Consider the following 22,054-nt stretch of genomic DNA (forward strand, 5'->3'; position numbering starts at 1 on the left):
TCTTTCTAGGGGCCTGGTTACGTTCGATTATGAACCAATAGTAGAAGGACAAGCCTTTTTCTAGCGGTTTCCCCCATTCGAGCGTGACGTTTCCCGCCCAAAGAGCGCGAACTTTCTATTATTGAATTTGTTATTACTACGTTTAGAGAAAGGTAATTAAATCTGTGAGTAGTTTATTTAAAACTCTCAGGTTTTGTTCGTTCTAATAATTTATTGATGAATATTGTTAAATAATTCGGTAAAGTTAGTTTGGACCATTCTTATTAGACGATTCAAATAAAGCGCCTTATTCAATTCAGTTCAGTTCCTATGTAATCCATTCCCTTCTGATAGTGACACTTCCGCCAGGCGCGTTTTGTCAACAACAACATAAGTATAAGTACACGACGAAATTCAGTATAAAAATCTTTATTTACATTAATTATAGTGTAATTATATAAATAAAAACAAGTATTAAAATGACTCCTCAACCGCAAAGTAATCCAATTATGGTCACGGCTAAAGCTCCAGTAAATATCGCCGTAATTAAATATTGTAAGTTTTAAGCTAAGCCTTGGCTTCTCTGTCAAAATATCAAAACAAGTTTAAAACGGCACTTTTAATTAAATTTTTAGGGGGGAAACGTGATGAAGAATTATTATTACCATTAAATGATTCAATAAGCGCGACATTATCCAATAAACAGGTTAAAATTATGAATAATTACGCCTTAAAAAACTCAATATCTAAGTTGACCCCCTCTTGACCAATGACCCTAGATGTGCGCTGAAACTACTGTTTCCATTAGCCCAGCATACACTGAAGATGTTGTATGGCTGAATGGAAAGTAAGAATACGTTTTCTTAATCTTATTAATTACATTAGCTTTTAATTAAGCTTTAATTAATAATTGTAAACCATACTTAATTAGGAAAGAAGATATAGGAAACATTAGAATTCAAAATTGTTTAAGAGAAAGTATGTTTATTATTAATTGTTTGTAATTAAAAAAACTTAATGAGCTTCTTCAAAATTTAGTGCGAAAATTAGCGCGTGAAAAGCTATCAAATGATAGTAATAATAGAGATTTAACCTTTTTGGATTGGAATTTGCATATTTGCTCTCGTAATAACTTTCCAACCGCAGCTGGGTTAGCTTCTTCAGCTGCAGGCTATGCTTGTTTAGTTTATACCTTAGCCAAAGTTTATGGTATTGAAAATGAAGATATTTCGCATATTGCCAGGTAATTTAAAACTGTTATATATTAATTAACCTTTGCAAAATGCAAAAAAAAATATATGAACAAAATAGACAAGGTTCAGGTAGTGCTTGCCGGAGTGTTTATGGGGGCTTTGTGCAATGGATTAGTGGTAAATCTGAAAATGGCAGTGATTCTATTGCCAAGCAAATAACTCCTGATGATCATTGGCCTGAAATGCGAATATTAGTTTTAGTTGTAAGTTAAATTCCAACGTTCTTGTCCCAAAAATCAAAATTGTACGTGTTTAATTTTAATTTTAGGTCAATTCCGCTAAAAAAGCAACTGGTAGCACACCAGGAATGGGTCGTAGTGTAAAAACTAGTGATCTTTTAAAATACAGAGTTTCTGATGTTTTACCCCAACGTGTTGAAGATATGAAAAAAGCAATTAGGGATAAAAATTTCAGTAAATTTGCTGAATTAACTATGAAAGACAGCAATCAATTCCACGCAATTTGCCAAGATACTTACCCTCCTATTCGTTATATGAATGAAACTTCTTGGGCCATTGTAGATTTAGTTCATCAATATAACTCATTTTATAAAGAAAATAAGGTAGATTAATTAATTATTAATTGTAAATCATTTGAATTAATAGTTACTTAAGTACTTAAATTAATTCCAGGTTGCCTACACTTTTGATGCCGGTCCTAACGCTTGTTTATTTATGCAATCAAATGATGTTGCTGAACTAGTCTCATTAATCTGCCTTAGATTTCCACCCGCTTCTAATAATCCTGCACAGTTTTGTGTAGGTTTGCCTGTTAATCCCGCTGAAGAAATATCAAGAGTAAATCATAATCATAATCATAATTAAAATTAAATATTAATATTAATTAGCCTTATTCCTGATCAGCGCCATCTACCCATAGCGGTGACTTTGAGAACTACTGTAAGCGGCAAGCCAATCAGATGTCGCTAAAATCTGGTTACGTCATTTTTTGGTAAGACCCGAGAGTGCCAGTCAGTGACGTCACCAGATTTTAGCGACATCTGATTGGCTTGCCGCTTACAGTAGTTCTCAAAGTCGCCGCTATGGGTAGGTGGCGCTGATAAGGAATAAGACCGCTAATTAACGTAAATCTTAATTTTTCTTGTAGGATTTGATGTCAGCTCTCCAGTTTACTCCAGTTTCTGGGGCCTTACAATATATGATACACACAAAAGTATATCTTAATGAGTTAAATTAAGTTAATTAACTTAATTATTTTCTCTTATAGGTTGGTTCCGGACCTGAATTATCGTCTAATCATCTTTTAGATGAGGAAGGGTTGCCAAAAGTGTACCAAACAGAATGTTAAGGGCATAACTGTCACGTAATTCCACATACAACTAAGCTTATATACAAATATAATATACGGTAAATCATTTAGTCAGATACATAAAAGGGAGGGAGGCATAATATTGGTCATTGTTTAACAAGCAAACAAACAAACAAACAATCTTAACTATTGTAAACAGTCACCAAATTTTGATATTATTATATATTTATGGGCCAATGGCATTTATACATATACAAGATAAAAAACAAAACAAAACCAAAAACTCGTGTATTTGAAAGGATTTTTAATCAATATCGGTGGTTAATGTGGACTATAATAGTGTAAAAAGTATGAAAATTTCCTTAGTGATTGCCTGCTAACATTACCAAGGCTTAAGGAGGTCGATAACCTCTCAGAACCAAGGCTTAAAGAGGTCGATAACCTCTTAGAACCAAGGCTTAAAGAGTTCGATAACCTTTTTAGAACCAAGGCTTAAAGAGGTCGATAACCTCTTAGAACCAAGGCTTAAAGAGGTCGATAACCTCTTAGAACCAAGGCTTAAGGAGGTCGATAACCTCTTAGAACCAAGGCTTAAGGAGGTCAATAACCTCTTAGAACCAAGGCTTAAGGAGGTTGTTAACCTCTTAGAACCAACGCTTAAAGAGGTCGATAACCTCTTAGAACCAAGGCTTAAAGAGGTCGATAACCTCTTAGAACCAAGGCTTAAAGAGGTCGATAACCTTTTTAGAACCAAGGCTTAAAGAGGTCGATAACCTCTTAGAACCAAGGCTTAAAGAGGTCGATAACCTCTTAGAACCAAGGCTTAAAGAGGTCGATAACCTCTTAGAACCAAGGCTTAAAGAGGTCGATAACCTCTTAGAAGCAAGGCTTAAAGAGGTCGTTAACCTCTTAGAACCAAGGCTTAAAGAGGTCGTTAACCTCTTAGAACCAAGGCTTAAGGAGGTGGATAACTTTAAGCATTTAGTACTGTTAGCAATTGAGGCTGGATTCAGTTTTGCTCATTTATACACAACTTGAAAAATAACTACATAATAGCCAGTTTATTTTTCTTTATTTATTATTACATTATTTTGATATTATGCATTTTTATGGTAATACTGTGATAATTGAAACTTTGAAAGAGAAAAAACAAAAAAAAGAGAACTTTTTATAAGTTTTTTTTACATTTTTTGATATAAAAAGTGTTGTTTAATGTCAATTTGTTTCTACCAATTTTCTTGGTAAGGTAAACATAACAGAAACCTAATTATTAGGCTTAATGATTGGGGAGATGAATAAAATTAGGCTAAAATTGTGAATTTGAAACTAGTATCACCATCCTTGGGTTTAAAGCCAGCTTTCACTTTTAAATTGCTAATATTTGAAACGTGCGTTGGTTTTTCCATAAAATAAACCGCTTGGTGAGAGTAACGATACCAGTTTATAATTTCTCCTGGTATAATTTTAGTTTCTGGACCAGTTGAAAAATTTCCCGGGTTAAAATCATAATCAACCCAAAGTGCAATTGCATTGCAAACACTAGAGCTAAAAAGATAGTTAAATATTAATAGTTAACCATACATTTTTACCAGTTGTTAATTAATTCAGGGTTCATACAACTTTTGGAAAACAAATTTCCCTGAGATTTATGGGAGGTTTTTTCCCCATATACTTCCCTAAGTTTTCCAGGTTTTTCCCGTGTATGGAGTATCCTATGGAGAAAATGTTAACAAAAGAGTGTGGGGGGGGGGGGGACAAACAGGACTATAACACACTCAAAGGACATCCCCGTATCTCTAATATAACCAGAGTTACGAGCCTCCAAAGTATAGTGCAATGTTAATCCTATGGAGGGGGATATGTTTTTGAACATTTTGCTTAATTACTTGGGCCCTGTTTGTCGTAGCCCTAAGTTTTTAGTATGGTTGGATGGGGGACAAATTGGACTATAACATACTCAAAGGACATCCCCGTATCTCTAGTAGAACCAGAGTTATGGGCCTCTAAAGTTGGGTCTAATGCTATTCCTAGGGAGGGTATGTTTGTGAACATTTTGCTTAATTACTCGGCCCCTGTTTGTCGTAGCCCTAAGTTTTTAGTATGGTTGGATGGGGGACAAATTGGACTATAACATACTCAAAGGACATCCCCGTATCTCTAGTAGAACCAGAGTTATGGGCCTCTAAAGTTGGGTCTAATGCTATTCCTAGGGAGGGTATGTTTGTGAACATTTTGCTTAATTACTTGGCCCCTGTTTGTCGTAGCCCTAAGTTTTTAGTATGGTTGGATGGGGGGCAAATTGGACTATAACATACTCAAAGGACATCCCCGTATCTCTAGTAGAACCAGAGTTATGGGCCTCTAAAGTTGGGTCTAATGCTATTCCTAGGGAGGGTATGTTTGTGAACATTTTGCTTAATTACTTGGCCCCTGTTTGTCGTAGCCCTAAGTTTTTAGTATGGTTGGATGGGGGGCAAATGGGACTATAACATACTCAAAGGACATCCCCGTATCTCTAGTAGAACCAGAGTTATGGGCCTCTAAAGTTGGGTCTAATGCTATTCCTAGGGAGGGTATGTTTGTGAACATTTTGCTTAATTACTGGGCCCCTGTTTGTCGTAGCCCTAAGTTTTTAGTATGGTTGGATGGGGGACAAATTGGACTATAACATACTCAAAGGACATCCCCGTATCTCTAGTAGAACCAGAGTTATGGGCCTCTAAAGTTGGGTCTAATGCTATTCCTAGGGAGGGTATGTTTGTGAACATTTTGCTTAATTACTCGGCCCCTGTTTGTCGTAGCCCTAAGTTTTTAGTATGGTTGGATGGGGGACAAATTGGACTATAACATACTCAAAGGACATCCCCGTATCTCTAGTAGAACCAGAGTTATGGGCCTCTAAAGTTGGGTCTAATGCTATTCCTAGGGAGGGTATGTTTGTGAACATTTTGCTTAATTACTTGGCCCCTGTTTGTCGTAGCCCTAAGTTTTTAGTATGGTTGGATGGGGGGCAAATTGGACTATAACATACTCAAAGGACATCCCCGTATCTCTAGTAGAACCAGAGTTATGGGCCTCTAAAGTTGGGTCTAATGCTATTCCTAGGGAGGGTATGTTTGTGAACATTTTGCTTAATTACTCGGCCCCTGTTTGTCGTAGCCCTAAGTTTTTAGTATGGTTGGATGGGGGACAAATTGGACTATAACATACTCAAAGGACATCCCCGTATCTCTAGTAGAACCAGAGTTATGGGCCTCTAAAGTTGGGTCTAATGCTATTCCTAGGGAGGGTATGTTTGTGAACATTTTGCTCAATTACTCGGCCCCTGCTTGACGCAAATTTCCCTAATTTCCCTGAATTGTACTAAAAATTCGAAATTTCCCTGAGGTTTTTGCCAAATATTTATTTCCCTGATATTTCCAGGTTTTCCCTGTTTTCCAGGTTTGTATGAACCCTGTTTAAATTTACCTTTCAAATTGAACTTGGAATTCAACAATCTCATTCTTAACTTCATTGATATCTTTTGAGAAATCAAAGCTTATAATCTCAAATTCTGAGGTCAAGGCTTTGCAAGGATATTCCCAAAGAGGATGAGGTTCTAATTCAGGGTCACTAATATCAGTGGCATTCTTGATAAGGTCGTCAAAAGAAGTTAAATCAAATCCTTCAACATTATCCCCCACAGGTGCACGAATTTTCCATAAGTCTTCAAATTGTACTGCAACCCCTTTAACAATTGCACAAAGAGGGCTAACCCTAACTGAAGGAGACACGGTGGTCAACTTTGATACTGATGATTTCAAGTACCAGAAATGGATATTGTCCCAGGGAAGGACGCTACTTGAGAACCATGGTTCACCCAAAATTAAATCAACCTGAAAAGAATTGTAAAGTAGAAAAGGTTTTTCTTTAATTATCAGTGGTGTGCGAGTCCCGTTTTTTCGGTTTCGAGCTGAGTCCGAGTATCGAAACTAATTTCTTATCTTGTATCGAGCCGAGTCTCAAAAATACTTTCGAGTATCGAGTATTTAGATAGGTCAAGTTTTGGTTCTTTCGAGTAATTATCGAGTCTCAAATATTGACTTGTCGAGTAGCAATTTTGTAAATTTCTTGAAAATAACGAAGATGTTCAATTATCGAACTAGTTCAAAAAGATTGTTAGTGATCAATTAAACATTGAACAGGTGATTTTCAAAATAAATGATCATGAACTCATCGTCTGCTATAGTTGTAAGCCTCGGACTCGAGTGTTTAAGATGTTAAAAAGCTACTCGAATCTGTCTCGAGTATCTCAATGTGTTGTTATCGAGTATCGAGTCGAGTACTCTGCTCGATACTCGAACAGAGTACTCGAACTTAACGAGTACTCGCACACCCCTGTTAATTATTCTTAAGTTTTAGGAGTTTTTTTTAAAGCATTACCTTTTGATCAATTTGATCTTGATTGATATCAAAGATTTCTTTATGGAATATTTTAATTTTTGATTCAACATTATTAGTTTTAATATATTTTTTAAGCAGAGTTCTTTTAACATTATTGGGTTCGCTAACGTAAATTAATTTAGCTCCCAATTTGGCAGCTAAAATTGCCATAATTATTCCTTCTCCCAAACAAAATATGACAGTATCTGGGTTAATTATCTATAATTAAACCAAAATTAATTAGTAATATAAACAGCTAGGGTTCATACAACTTTTGGAAAACAAATTTCCCTGAGATTTCCAGGTTTTCTGATTTTCTCCCCATATACTTCCCTGAGTTTTCCAGGTTTTTCCCGTATATGGGGTATCCTATGGAACAAATGTAAACGAAGTAAGGAGGGGGGTCAAATAGGACTATAACATACTCAAAGGACATCCCCGTATCTCTAATAGAACCAGAGTTATGAGCCTCCAAAGTTGGGTGTAATGTTAATCCTATGGAGGGAATGTTCACGAACATTTTGTTCAATTACTCGGCCCCTGTTTGACGAAATCCCACGTTTTTAGTATGGTTGGATGGGGGGCAAATATGACTATAACATACTCAAAGGATATCACCGTATCTCTAATATAACCGGAGTTTTGAGCCTCCAAAGTTTAGTGCAATGTTAATCCTACGGAGGGGGGTATGTTTATGAACATTTTGCTTAATTACTCGGCCCCTGTTTGTCGTAGCCCTAAGATTTTAGTATGGTTGGATGGGGGACAAATTGGACTATAACATACTCAAAGAGCATCCCCGTATCTCTAATATAACCAAAGTTATGAGCCTCCAAAGTATAGTGTAATGTTAATCCTACGGAGGGTATGTTCACGAACATTTTGCTTAATAACTCGGCCCCTATTTGACGCAAATTTCCCTGCCCTGATTTCCCTGAATTTTACTAAAAATTCTAAATTTCCCTGAGGTTTTTGTCAACTATTTATTTCCCTGATTATTCCAGGTTTTCCCTGTTTTCCAGGTTTGTATGAACCCTGCCCTTAGAACTTTAAACAGTACCCCAACCTTTTTTAAGGAATTAGTTAAAATTAAATTTCTCTTTTCATCATTCATCATTCCGATTCTCGTTCTGCTATAATTAGCGTGTAATCCGCAAATACAATGAGGTGGTTCGGTTCTAATTGGTTTCATCTTTTTAAAACCATGTATGCTAAACCAATAGCTATATTCATCATGATGAGTTCCCAAATGAAATGGTTGACCCTGTTGAACTTTAACTGGTTTAGGAACGTAATAGATAGCTTGCATCCAATGATCTCTCCATTGCATTTGTTTTGGGGTTGGGTGGGCCCAATAAGGAGCGCAACTTAGAATATCTCCCCCGGGAGTCATTTCCAAGTCCCACCACATGAAAATTGCTTCACATTTGCCATCAGCAATGGCATTAGCTTTTGTTAAACAGGTTTCTTTGAAGATTAAACGTTCTTTGCCGGTAAAATCAACGCTAGAGGAAGAATTATGTTAGAAATCTGTAAAAATTTGAAATTAATGTCTAGTATTTTATTTTTCATACTAATTAACGATGATGGGTTCGCTTAAAACTTTAAATTCATTTTGTTTTAATTGACTCATTTGAATATCATGTAAAGCTGCCGAACCAGGACATTCAGTGACTTCTTTAGGACTCATTATGAGTTCATTATCTGATAATTTAAATGGTTTGCCATGATGCCAGTTCATAATTAAAGGTGATTCTATTAGTTGAGCGTAGACTTTAGCTATTGAAGGAATTATTTTGGAATTTGGCTGTAAATCATATTAAATTAATTAATTAATTAATTAAATCTGATTGGTAATTAATTTAGGTTAAGTTAATTTAATTACTTCTAGAAGAAAGTCCCAGGCATGTTGAAAAGTACTTAAGGCCCCTTCCCCTATTAATTCAGTATCAAAAACTTCCGTTACAAGTAAATTGCATTTTGTTTCTAAGTCACAGCCTATAGATGGATGGATGAAAAATTAATATTAAATACAAGATTAATTTAATTTAATGTTGATTAAATCTAGTACCAGGTCCCACTGTTAATTCAGTTGATCTTTTATTAACAATTTTAATTTTATCTTCCATCCCATTTTTCTTAATTACATCTAATGCACATTTTGCCATTGGGTCAAATGCCTGGGTTTGATTATAATATATTAACTTAAATATATTTAAAAGGATTTAAAACTCACTTCACAGGCGGTAACTCTATCAGCTCCACATTTTACAGCCATCATAGAAAGCAAACCAGTTCCCGTTCCAATATCCAAAACTTTAACAGGAATTTTATCTCTTTTCATTTGAGAAATGACTAACTTTAGGGCTTCATAATACTTTTGATTCTGTAGAATAGTTAGTGATGGTTAAAGTAACATGAGTTAATTGTAATTTAAATAATTTACCCGTTCAGTATCATGAACCATATCAGCATATCCTGATCTAGCAATTTCTTGTTGAAAATCATAATTTTCATCTTGCATTTCCCACTCCATTTTACCAGTTACCGCGTTGAATTTCTGAGTTAAAACGCTCATTAATTTATTTGATAGGTTAAACTTGCTATTATTTAATTTCTGTATTATATTATAATTATAATGTGCTCGAATTAACCGCGAAAATACCATAAAATCAAAGTATTTACAGTTTTACACACGCGGTTCTTAGGACTTGGCTTCTGATTGGATCATTACAATTATGAACCTTGACCTTACTTCGCAACGGCTTCTCCTATTGGCTAATAGATGTCACTACTGTAGAATAGGATTTTTTTTTGCTGGTTTCCCGCGAAAACCCAAATTCCGTCGTCTGATTTTTTTTCGTAAGTACGAAAGAGAAAGTGATGCGCCGGTTTTCGGTTTAATTTGTTTTATTAGTTTTTAATTAAAATTATGCGTGATATAGTTTACAAAACGCGAAATAAATAGTTTTAGCTGTGCCTTAAATAGAATTAAAATATGATAAGCAATGCGAGAAACTCTTCCTTAAATAGCCAGTCATCTTATACCGTCGTTAACGGTAAGCCTTGGTTATTATGGTAATTAATAGGATAATGCTGCTAATTAGCAATCGGTGTAGAAATTAAAGCATTTCAAGGGCATTAAGGAACTATTGAATCTCGTTGGATTATTTGCTTAAAACATGTTATTTTTAAGCACTTGTGCGGTGTTTGTACTTTAACCCTTGTGCCTTTTTTTAAACTGGTTAATAAGAGCTCTTAATTATGTTAAGATTACGGATATAACCGCTTTGTAACGAGTTTCGGGTTAAAAACTTTAAAAATTCTTGTTCGTTGGGGGAGGATTCAACATACTTTAACACGAATTAAATTATACTTCAAAAACTTTAAGAAAAGAAAGACTTGGCCCATCGGCGCCGCGTAGGAGGCGGGCGTAACGTTTTTCCCTTAGTTCTAAAAAAAAAAACTGGATACACATTTTTTTTTTGAAGTTGTTTAAAGTCAAGTACGCCGAACTTTGAATAAGAGGACGTCCTTGCAAGGTTACAAAGCTTTAAATATTTGACCGGAAAACCAATCCATCCATACGTCAAATTTTATAGAGACTATTTTATACCAATTTTAATTTAAGGTATAATTTAGGTGCAAAGGCTTAGGGACCGTAGTTGATATAATAAAGTAAATAAACAATTCCATAAATTACTTGCTTAGAAACCAACACACAGGTGGGGGGTGGGCGCTCTTTTGGGTTATTTTCCTCGCGCTAAAGAAGCAACACCAGACGGAGCCCCAGTTCACTACACACTGGAGGCTAGCCGACTTACGCTGCCTCTAGTGGTGATTATTGGCAAGAGGAAAGAATGGAATGTTCTATAATTGTAATAAATTAACGGGAAACTTAAGTTGTGATCACAGCTCTATATAAATATAATTGGTATTTCAAGAGAAGTATTTTACTATTTTATAAACAAAGGCTTAAGATAAAATAAAATAAAAGAATAAACAAGAACGCGAGTTCCTCCAGGCAGAAAACATTTAACGAACTGTAAACAATCATTATTGATTTTTTTTATAACAAATATTTTACGAATTTGGAACGGTACAAAAGAATAATTTGTTGAGGAGGACTCGAGGATACGTGAGAACGGTAACGGATACGAAACGATTTTAAAGACCTTATCCTTTTGGAAATTATTAATTTTCTTTTTTTGTCTCTATATACCGCTTTTGTTTAGAGGGTGTTGGTAAATAATAAAACTTAAGCAAGCAAGCAAGCAACAATCTACGGTATTTTCTATTTCTCTCTCGGGGGCTTCTTTCAATAATCAGCCTAAATCAGGTGGCAGGACCCTTCTATAGTTTAGTTTCGGGGCGATCTCGATTTGACCCATTTTCATGGACCATTTTGCCAAAAATATATAAGCTTATTTAAGTATCTTTCAAAAAATCGGAATTATCTCAAACCTCTATAACTCTACCGGCCTCTTTTTTTCTTTTTTTCTTTTTGAAAAATAAAAAAAAAATTGAGAGAGAAGAAATTATTATTTTTTTATTTCATTATATTATGTCCCAAAGCGTGGTTTTGTTTTCTTTATCTTTTTAGGCTTAGCCGAATTTTTGATGGGAAATATTGTGGTTTCATTGAATTTTATTTATTTTCTCTGTTCCATAAAGATTTAGAATGATTTTGATTTTATTTCAATTTAAACTACTTTAAAGCTAGAACTAGACTGGTGATGTCTTAGAACAATTAAATTAATTACTTGATAAAGGTATAGAATTGTTTAATGCCGTTTTAATTGGTTGCTAGTATTTGATTGTCACCATGTGGTAATTAATACATTAGGAGACATAGCTGCAATGTAATCCGATGCGCTTTTAATAAAAAAATTCTAACTCTAGCTCAATTACTTAATGGAACTTTTGTGGAGTTATTTCTTAGTTTATTCATAGAATAATTAAATTAAACGGGTAATTAATTATAAATGTTTATAGTTTAAAAGGGATGCTATCTCTGAGAAATGGCTTTATGGAATGATAAGTTTATAAGATATCTTCCATAAGTGTGACACTACATATACTTCGTAATGGTAGAGACAACTCGAGCTAGTTCTAGTAGAACGACAAGCGAGAATTGAAGTCCTAAACTCGGTTAAATTTGCAGGACTTCCATCTTCCTATTTAGTCTGCATTACTAAGCCTTTGACTGCGCCTCACCAGGCGTCGCTTTACGAGAATCTATGAACCTACCTCATTCACTTCATGATAAGCTCCAGTTTGTAACCAGTGACAAACTTATGGATGGAACATATCTTATGAACTTATGGTGGAATTATTGCCTTGTAACTCAAATAAATTCATAAGTACTAAAATACCAAGAAAATTAGAAGGATGTTACCCATATAGCAAAGGAAAGAAAAACTAGTTTTTGTTTCTCTTTAGTTTAACTTCAAAACCCTTAAAATTAAGAAAAATAATATTAACCCGTACGATATTGGTTTTTTCTTACAATGTTTCTCTCAAAAATTCTAGGAAAATTGCGGGCCAGAATCGTGATAACTTTAACCTTTCTTAACTTTAAGTGGATATTTTTTTAAAATAGAATTCCCTTAAAATTTTGCAAATTAATCAGAAAAATTATAGTTTAAGCGGTTAACCCCTCGAAACAATTTTTAACCATGATATTGGTTTTTGAAAAATTTTGATTTTTATCGCTTGGTTAATTTGTCACATCCGATTTCGTAGATTCGATTCAATCTAGTTTTGTCTTACATTTATCCCAGATTTATAATAATCGTCACCGATACGGACGCTGTAATTAGACCCCCCCCCCTAAATAGACCCAATCTTTCTTCTTTCCTTGAAATTAATCAGCCGTTTATTTTGGCCCACTCTTAAATATATTCATATGAGAATTTTCGTATTTTCTAAAATTAAAAATTAAAACCGTAAATGAAGGAAACATTTTTAAGCCAACTCCAAATCTGCGAAAAACTTTTATTAAACCATGAACTTTGTTTCTAGAAGTGACATTGATGTACCAGGAAATATAGAAATCGTAATTTATTTCAGACCCATTCGTCTAGCTTTAAATAGTCATCTTTGAGATTAAACTAAGAAGTGATATCTAGTTTACTAGGGAGAAGATATAAATTCGCCACATTTCCATGCGCAGCTTTATCTCCAGTCCAAACGTAGGTTCGGAGTTAATCCCCGGCGCCTCCAAATTACAACCAGCATCTCATTTGTTCTTGAAAACACACGTCAGCGTGATGCGGATGACGAAAATTACGTATTTTCCGACTGAGGAGAGGCGAAATAGTCCGCCCTCCTTTTACGTCCCCCTTGTATTTTGAAAGGGGGACTGGGACTATTACGCGCGAATACTTAGGCATCTTATACCTTCTCCCTAGTAAACTAGATATCGCTTCTTGGTAAACTAGTTGGGTCGTGAGATTAACAGAAGTTGGATAAGTTTAATCACCAAATTAAAAATTGATCACTGTCCAATTTTTGCTGGCTCAAATTTTTGTCCATCTAGTCGAGTCGAAAGTTAATTGAATCGTCTGAAAAGGCCTTTAGAATGAATGACCTTGATATACTATAAATAATCCTAACTATCCTTTCGCTTGTGCCGTGCGTTCTTGATTTTGGTATCTACAAAGCGGCCCACTTTAATTGAATTCAATATTTTTCGGATTTATATAAAAATATTTAAATCTAGGATAAATTATTTATAATTTTTGATTAGGTTCTATAGGGTATATTTAAATTAATATTTTTTAAAAGTATCGCCGATGAATATCTTAAAACGTGTCTGATTATGTTCTTTAACAGACCGTGAAGTTGTAATTTTGAAAAGTGTGTTTTCTAGTTCACGCTGAAGATGCCAAAAAATAAAAAAAAACTTATTTTAGCTGCAAACAAATAAAATGATCGGCTATTAATTAAATAAATAATAAATTATCTTTAATTTAATTTAATTTTATTACTTATTTTTAGAAATAACTTAATATCCTATAAATACCGAATAACAATTAAGGTTAATTAGAAAATTAATCAATATTTAAAAAAAGGTATTTATGTATTTATTTTCGTCAACTATACTTTTAAATTTCTTGTAAACAATATTAACCACGACAATTTAACTTGATTAAGAAACTCAATACTCTAGATCATAGTTATCGATATCTACTTAACCTGTCGTTGAATGTAAAGGTCTACGACCCGATACTTGGAATCTAATTACACCTGCATTCACGATTTTTTGTTGAGTTTCTTTTTAGCCCGACCCCCAAAAATAGAGATTATTTATGACTTAATGATTGTAAATAACTCCCGAATAAGTGAAAATCCATTTCCCCCCTAAAGACTTGTAATTAAATACATTACGAAGCCGTACGAAGCTATTTTAAGATGCCAATATTTTTTTTTCTTTTCGAAATGCCATTTCAAGAAAAGGAGACGTGATTTCTTGAAGATGTTTTCTATATTTTATATCATTTAATATTAATGTTATTTTTATTTACGAGGCTGTGAGTTTTTCCCGATACGAATCAAAAGTTAGAACAAAATTCCATTTGAGAGTTTAAGAAAAACTTTTTATCTCTGAATATAAAATAATTTAAGCGAATTTGGCGCGAGAACAATGATTGCACGTGCTTACAAATTTGGCGCGAAAATAGGATCGCACGTGTTTTATAAATTCACGGCGCGAACAAAAAAAAAAGGATCACACGTGCTTTACTACTTCATTTATTTTCAAAATAGGATTAATACCTACCAACTAGTTTAAATTAACTCCCTTATTCCATATCGCCGGAAGTTAGGATTATATCGGGATTGTGGAGAGGAGTAACTGTAGCAGACGACAGACGAGATAAGCATAAGGTGAATTTAACAGTTTCTTAACCTCTCTAATGTACATCAGTATAATCTCACGTTTAAAATTCAGGTTGTGTAATAATTACAATAATATACTGGGATGGTCAACCATTCATTTCAAACTCTGAGTTCAATATTGTTTAAGTTATCCACTATGTACAGTTTAATTCGGTCATCATGGTATATTTGGGGTGAACCACGGGTTGCGAGTCGATGGCCCCCATCATGGCCGCCCTCTGGTGTCAAGGCCGGACAAAGCTAACCGTCTCCCCCATTCCCCCGGCTTTTGTAAGCGATGCCATCAGTGGAGTGGTTCAATGTGGTTCAACCCACTAAGCGAGATATGTCCATTATAAAAGCGATGAAGGCCTAAGCGCAATTTCATTTGGGGGCAGTTGGGGCCTGGTAGGGCCTTGGGGGGTTTTCCAAGGCACCATTGACCCTTATGAAACATTCTAGAGAAAGCGAGTGAAAGTTATTTTAAGGGGGATTTGGTTTTTTTTAGACTAGTTAATAGTATGGTCTATACGTTATTTTAGACTTTTCAGACAGAAATTCTGTAGAATTGTTGGCGTAAACAACAATTATTATTAGGTAATGTTGCGTATTGACCCCCGATGAACCCCTCATTGAGGTAGGGGAGCACCATTTCACCCCCTGCGCATTCAGTCATGAAGCTATCATTATCAACCCGGGGCTATTGCGTGATACCTTTATGCATTTTTCTTCAGGATTTAGAATGTTTGATGGTGGGTGGGGGTTTATTTTTCTTCACAAGATGTGTGTTTAGTTAGTGGGGTCAGGTGGTGCTTCAAAAGTTTGATGACGGGATTTTGAGGATTTTTCTAAATGTAATTCAAACTTAAGTGATTGAGTTTATGCATAAGCATATAAAACCCCACCTATAGGCTTATGGTTTATGTGGTTTCGAGAAAGTTTGTGGTTTTCGAGAGGGTTTACGCTGGGTTTTCGAGAGGGTTTACGCTGGGTTTTCGAGAGGGTGTACGCTGGGGTTTCGAGAGGGTTTACGCTGGGGTTTCGAGAGGGTGTACGCTGGGGTTTCGAGAGGGTTTACGCTGGGGTTTCGAGAGGGTTTACGCTGGGGTTTCGAGAGGGTGTACGCTGGGGTTTCGAGAGGGTGTACGCTGGGGTTTCGAGAGGGTGTACGCTGGGGTTTCGAGAGGGTGTACGCTGGGGTTTCGAGAGGGTTTACGCCGGATTTTCGAGAGGGTTTACGCCGGATTTTCGAGTGAATTTACGCCATTTTGAGAGACGTCACGTAGTTTTGAGAGTATTTAAATATTTGGAGATACTTAATTTAGTGTTCAAGGATGCTTTATTTTAAATTTTAAAGTGACCACACCAATCTATTAATAATCATTAATCAATGAATTTTAATTAGAAACCTATAAATCTAGTTTAGTTTCTCAAAGACTTGATTTTGATTTTAAGTCAAGGTCGCCTCGTTAAAAATCGTAACACACACAAAGCTCGTTCGGGTCTTAAAAAAATTGGGGTTAAACTAATTCTGTATTGTAAATATCACTTTTTTCCGCTGACGCGAGAGAAGATTGTATCTATCTATTCATATCCTTCGGACATGGAAGAGCTCTGAAGAAGGGAATCTCACGAGATCCGACGATGATAGTTTTTTATGAGATGTACGAAAAACGTCCCGAAACAAAATGTACTTTTTCTCGCTTCCACTAAAGAGAGTATAAAGAAAAGGAGTAGAAGGCAGGTGTGTGTGCGCGTGCATCTTACTCTGCCCTCTTATTGGTTGAAATGCGGTGAACTCTGCGGATATAACAAGGAAAATATAACAAATAAATAAATAAATAATCAGGGATAGATTTCATTTTAGAAGTAGGAATGGAGAACGGTTAGTATTTACTTCAGTCCAACTCATAGCCCTCCCTCCAACACGTAACAAAAAGTTTAAATTATCTTATTGGCTCACTTAAACTACGTTTTGATGACGTTGCTGACGGGTACGGCCAAAATACGTAATTAATTTTTACCTCTGTCGCCATGACCCGCCTCTTCTTTCATACCCCCTCCCTGGGAAGGGGGGTCCGGGACTTTGACGCGCGCCCACGTTACTCTGTTCTCCATTCCTACTTCTCAAATTAAATATATCCCGAGGATTCTCAAAATTCAAAATGCCATGATAAAAAGGTGCTAACTTCAACTCCTTTTCTTTATACTCTCTTTGCTTCTACTGGCCCGATAATTTTTAGCCTGTAGGGGCGGTGGGAGAACGCGTTATATATTTTTTCTTCGTCTTCTTTTAATCATTTGGCGGGATGTTCTTCAAATATAGCCCGGATCTTGGCTAGTGGAGCAAAGATGGGTGTCGATTCTCTCTCTCTCTCGCTCGCTCTTCTTCTACTTTAGAAATTGAGCACGATTATATATATTTTTTTCTGAGACGCTGGTCTTGATACATAACGACTGGCGACGTATAATATACACGTAACTAACGCTCTTGGTCGACGATCCTCTTTATAATTTCTTTTTTTTTGGAAAATATTCGGGCCAAATCCGTCCCTTTAAAATGAAATTATTGGACCTCCACCTAAAAATTAGAAAAGAAAAGAAAACTTAAATAAGAAATATTCCAGTATTTGAATTTTAATATTAGTGATTATTACACTATTTTATTGAAAAGCGCTGTTCTCGAGATCTGTACATCTTTGTCTTTTACCATCTCGAACATTAGCGATTAAAGATTAACCTAACCTAACTACTTGACTTCAAAAACTGGAGAGTGAGAATTAAGTGACGTTTTAATTAAACTAAACATTCATGCTTCAATATGAAGCGTAGTTCTTAATTAGAGCTCAATAACTTTGTCAACTTTGTACCCCGGTAGCTAAGAAATGAACCTAACCTAATTAGTCACCCCCTTGAGGAATTGTATATCTTTGCTTTTTACCATCTCGAACATTACCGATTAAAGATTAACCTAACTACTCTTACTACTTGACTCCAAAAACTGGAGAATGAGAAGTGACTTTAAGTTTCAATGAAAAGCTCGGTTCTTAATTAGAGCTCAATAACTTTGTCAACTTTGGACCTTACCTAATTAGTCACTTTCTTAATTAAATTTACTGAAATTACGTTTTTGTACCCGGTGGCTGGAACGTAATTAGTCAACTCCTCAATTAAATTTACTGAAATTATTTAACACCTTATGAAATTACGCAATTTCAAAAATGAGTCGTTGATCTTACTGACCTTTTGATAAATGCCCAACAGGCAATTCGCAACGTCATTATGAAATCTATACTCTTCTTGCAGCCATCCATTTCTATTCTATATAAAGTTAAATTTGGCACTCCCATATATAATTTTTGTAAATATTATTATATTAAATTAAATTTAATTTGTTTTTATACCATTAACAAACGATATCCCCTAAACATTCCAAAACAAAAAACAATAAATTCCAAGAAAAGAAAATTCAGTTGAAAAATGTCGAAATCGGATCATAAAGAGATTTAATTAAGTAGTACTCGTTTCAAAATCTTGAAGAAGTCGCCAAGTTGGCACTTTAAAAAAAGAAAAATTATTTTTTATTTAAAATTCTCCTCCCTCAATTCGAGAATATAAACAATAATAAAATTAAACGCAAAAAGGGCGTTTTTCAACTTTGATAGAAAATAATTTTAAAACTCTTCTTTAAGTCTTTAAGAAAGACAAACAAATAAATATAGATACAGGGTGTTTCTGATAAGTCTGCCAACCATAAATTAAGGGGGATATTATTATTTGGGAAATCGATTTTGAGTCGAAAATGTATGTAACTTCTATCTCCATTTTTTAAGTTGCCCTAAGGACACTATTTTCGAGTTAAGATTGCATCCAGAGTATTTTAATGATGACCCCCTTAAATTTAATTAAGAAACTGATTAAGACAATGATTTCTAATTTAATTAAGGGGCCGTCCCTAAATCACATATCAAATAATAACACTTAAACAGTGTCCCTTAGGGCAATCAAAATTAGAAATAGAAGTTACATTTTCAACTCAAAACATCCCCTTTAATTTATGCCACACTTATCAGAAACACCCTGTACAAACGTAAATATTAATTAACCTATATATTTATTACGAAATTTAAATAATTAAATATTAAAATAATATGTTTTACGTTTTACGCATGCATAGTTTAAGCCAAGTTTAGGATGGGGGGGGGGTGGAATCTGATGTAGGATAGTAAATTTATTTTCCTGGCATATCCACTTTATACTTTAATCCAATTTTATCACACAATTTTATTAAATCCTTTATTTATCTTAAAATTATTTATCGAACCATCAAAATTTGTATTTGACCTGATTTTTCGAAATTTCATTTTTAACCCTTTTTTAAGTTAAGTGAGTGACTCAGATCCGTTTAGTGGCAGCTGATAGTTCCTGTATTGTATGTAGTACGGTTCCTGCTACCCAAAATTTTCACCCTTTTTTTTCGCGCGCTATATACTTAAGGTGAAGAAGGCCCACTCTCTCCTAGACGCTACTCCTAACACAAATTGAGATGAGATAATAGAATCATAATTTTAGTCTAGAAAAGCCACCACCTACTGACTCCTTTGGGGGAAAGGGGGTTAAAAGTTACGTCTAAATCCTCATCCTGGATTGTTCTAAAAATGTATGTAGGTCAAGTATTGCATGCTGGGAAGGCCTAGCGTTACTCTCGCTAGAGTCATGGGAAAATCACCTTTTCGGAACAGGAAGTATGACATTTTTTTATTATCATCTCAAGTTTAGTTTCAGACTCGCGATAATAATTTTGTTTAGGGGAAATTTTAAATTCTTGTGAAAATGAAGAAATTATTATTATTTTTTTTTTTTTGATTATAGATATTCAAAGATGTCGAGAGATATTTTTATCTTCATCTTTGTGGCCTATTTCATATCTTATCTCCATATATATATATTTTTAGGGAAAACAAAAGTTAATAGCTGACGATCACTTTTAAAACTATTTAATATGAATTTATAATATTTCGTGGAAATTTTGAAATTTCCCGCGCTTTGATAATAATATCTCGCGCCAATTTTAGACATTTCGCGCGCTTTAATAATAATATCTCGCGCCAATTTTAGACATTTCGCGCGCTTTAATAATATCTCGCGCCATTTTTTGACGTTTCCCGCGCTTTAATAATATCTCGCGCCATTTTTTGACGTTTCCCGCGCTTTAATAATATCTCGCGCCAATTTTTGACGTTTCCCGCGCTTTAATAATATCTCGCGCCTATTTTTGACATTTTCCGCGCTTTAATAATGTCTCGCGCCTATTTTTGACATTTCTCGCGCTTAAATAATATCAATGCTTTCTCGAAACTCTATTTTTAATTTTTTATATATTTATTTATATAAATATGGTAATGAGGAAAAACCAGCGGATAGAAATATGTATTTAGGATAAAAACTAAGTAAGTTCAATCAATTGACGTCAAGAAACATTTATACAAACGATGATTCAATTCCGGAGATGTTCTTAAGTGAAATCGTAGCTGTATTTTCCCCAAACACAGGCGTATAAAAAACGCCTTGGAAGTGACCTACTAAAAGATATTACCATAGAAATAGTTTTTGCGCTGTAAAACGACCCCTCTCTCTACTCTACTCTATACAGGATTTGATCTAAATTTAGGAACATTACACGCATTCCGTAAGAAACATTTCAAATTTCTCCAAAACGCGGTAGAAGGGGGCGGGGGAAACCAGAGTTTACCGAACTTTAAATATCGTATTCAGAGAGTTTAATGGTTTGTGGCTATGATTAAATACGTAACTACTTTCACGTATTTGTTATTCTATTATTGAAAGAATGCGAAAATAAATTGGATCAGATTTGAATACTTATAAATATATATATTTTACAATGACAATATAAATATATAATCAACTTAAATAAACGAATTTAGGTTTGTTATGAGTGGGTTATTTCAAAACCGTTTAACATCTGTAACTTCTTTAAGTTAATTTAGAATGATTTCTATAATTTAATTTCATAAAACATTTAGGATTCAATATCCTAGTTAAGATTGGAGGAGTATTTTACGGATAACCCCCTTTAAATTTAATTAAGAAACTAAAAGACAATGATTTCCAATTTAATTAATAAAACACTCTTAAAATCAGAGCTCGGAAACAGTGTCCCTTGGGGCAAACAAAATGGAGATAGAAGTTACATTTTCGACTCAAAATTGATTTCCCAAAGAACATCCCCCTTAATTTATGCACGCAGACTTATCACAAACACCATGTATATTTTTGACTATAAGGTAATTTAAACAGTGTCTGCAATAGTTAAATTTAGAATTGAATTAATTAAGGTACAAAAATGCCTATTTCAGAAAATAATCAGAAAAATATATTTTTATAAATATTTATATTTTTGTTCTAATTATTCCCTTAATTTTTGTTATATTTATTTATAAAACTTCCATTAGTTAATTTGTAGAATATCTTCAACGATTTTTAATTATTTATATTCATTTATAATCAGATTAATATTAGCTACAAAAAAATGTCAATTAAATCTCATCAAAATCTAAAAACTATCCGTGTTATTTAATTATTTTTTTTTAATAAATCTTTTCCTTGATAAAATAGTAAATACGGAATTTATTTTTAATTATAGATACGATGTTCTTCTATTTATTTATTTCTGATGGCATCCCGGAAAACAAACAAGACTGACTGTTATTCCATTCCAATTATCGTTTACACGTGACAAAATTACGTGTCCAGGATGGAGTTTTTTCGACAGGTAAGTGAAAAACACCTGCCTTCATCCCACTACTATGTACACCTCCTTCTCCAGGAGTGTTTTTGTTTTAGAAAACAGAGATATACCTATTACCCAGACACTCCCTTCTTAAAAATAAAAAAATAAAAAAACCGTTATTCTAGGTCTGAATTTCCTAACTCCCGAGACTCGTTAGGGTGGATATTGAGAAAGGTTACAAACGGGGTCCGTCCGGGTATGGATTCCATTGGGTTAGGCTTAAATTAGGCTTAACAGGAAACTTTAAAGGGAAAGTATATCACGATTGAGGGAAGATTTTTTTCGGTGAAGTTTTTATTTATTTCTTATCCAAATTATGTCCAAATTCCAAAATAATTAGGAATAGATGTGAAAAATCATGTTTGATGAAACTGAATTGAACTAGACTATCTGACAACACTGCATTCTTTTTGGCTCTGCACGTTTCGTAGTGTTGCCA

The 22,054-nt window shown here is 34.4% G+C and overlaps 3 protein-coding genes across 4 annotated transcripts in view; 2 read left to right on the top strand and 1 right to left on the bottom strand.

Annotated features, from left to right (window-relative positions):
• Positions 1-170: 170 nt before the first annotated feature.
• Positions 171-3,720, top strand: Mvd (mevalonate diphosphate decarboxylase). The gene is made up of 10 exons (XM_089837648.1): positions 171-534; positions 615-685; positions 759-826; positions 911-957; positions 1,018-1,222; positions 1,291-1,435; positions 1,501-1,794; positions 1,865-2,029; positions 2,340-2,405; positions 2,460-3,720. Exons 1-10 carry the CDS (start codon positions 459-461, stop codon positions 2,538-2,540), a joined length of 1,218 nt encoding a protein of 405 aa, XP_089693774.1. The 5' UTR covers positions 171-458; the 3' UTR covers positions 2,541-3,720.
• Positions 3,557-9,680, bottom strand: Art7 (arginine methyltransferase 7). Of its 2 annotated transcripts, XM_089837645.1 has the most exons (10): positions 9,609-9,680; positions 9,370-9,483; positions 9,160-9,309; positions 8,995-9,103; positions 8,809-8,921; positions 8,498-8,730; positions 7,990-8,428; positions 6,924-7,142; positions 5,970-6,376; positions 3,557-4,046 (listed from the first exon to the last, which is right to left on the bottom strand). In XM_089837645.1, the coding sequence occupies exons 2-10, from the start codon at positions 9,457-9,459 to the stop codon at positions 3,803-3,805; spliced, it is 2,004 nt and encodes a 667-aa protein (XP_089693771.1). In that variant the 5' UTR covers positions 9,460-9,483; positions 9,609-9,680; the 3' UTR covers positions 3,557-3,802. The 2 variants fall into 2 exon arrangements, with proteins under 2 accessions (XP_089693771.1, XP_089693770.1); XM_089837644.1 differs by having other exon boundaries at positions 9,370-9,676.
• A 2-nt stretch (positions 9,681-9,682) lies between these two features.
• The window catches only part of LOC149676592 (uncharacterized), a 28,595-nt gene continuing 16,223 nt past the window's right edge, over positions 9,683-22,054 (top strand). The window contains exons 1-2 of the mRNA XM_089837647.1: positions 9,683-9,982; positions 21,469-21,597. The gene's annotated coding sequence lies outside the window, so the exon portion shown is untranslated. The remainder of the gene's footprint in view (positions 9,983-21,468; positions 21,598-22,054) is intronic.

The sequence above is a fragment of the Phalangium opilio genome, unplaced genomic scaffold, assembly GCF_054372755.1.
Source record: "Phalangium opilio isolate 3A_F unplaced genomic scaffold, DU_Popi_V2 ptg000045l_1, whole genome shotgun sequence".
Classification (NCBI taxonomy): domain Eukaryota; kingdom Metazoa; phylum Arthropoda; class Arachnida; order Opiliones; family Phalangiidae; genus Phalangium; species Phalangium opilio.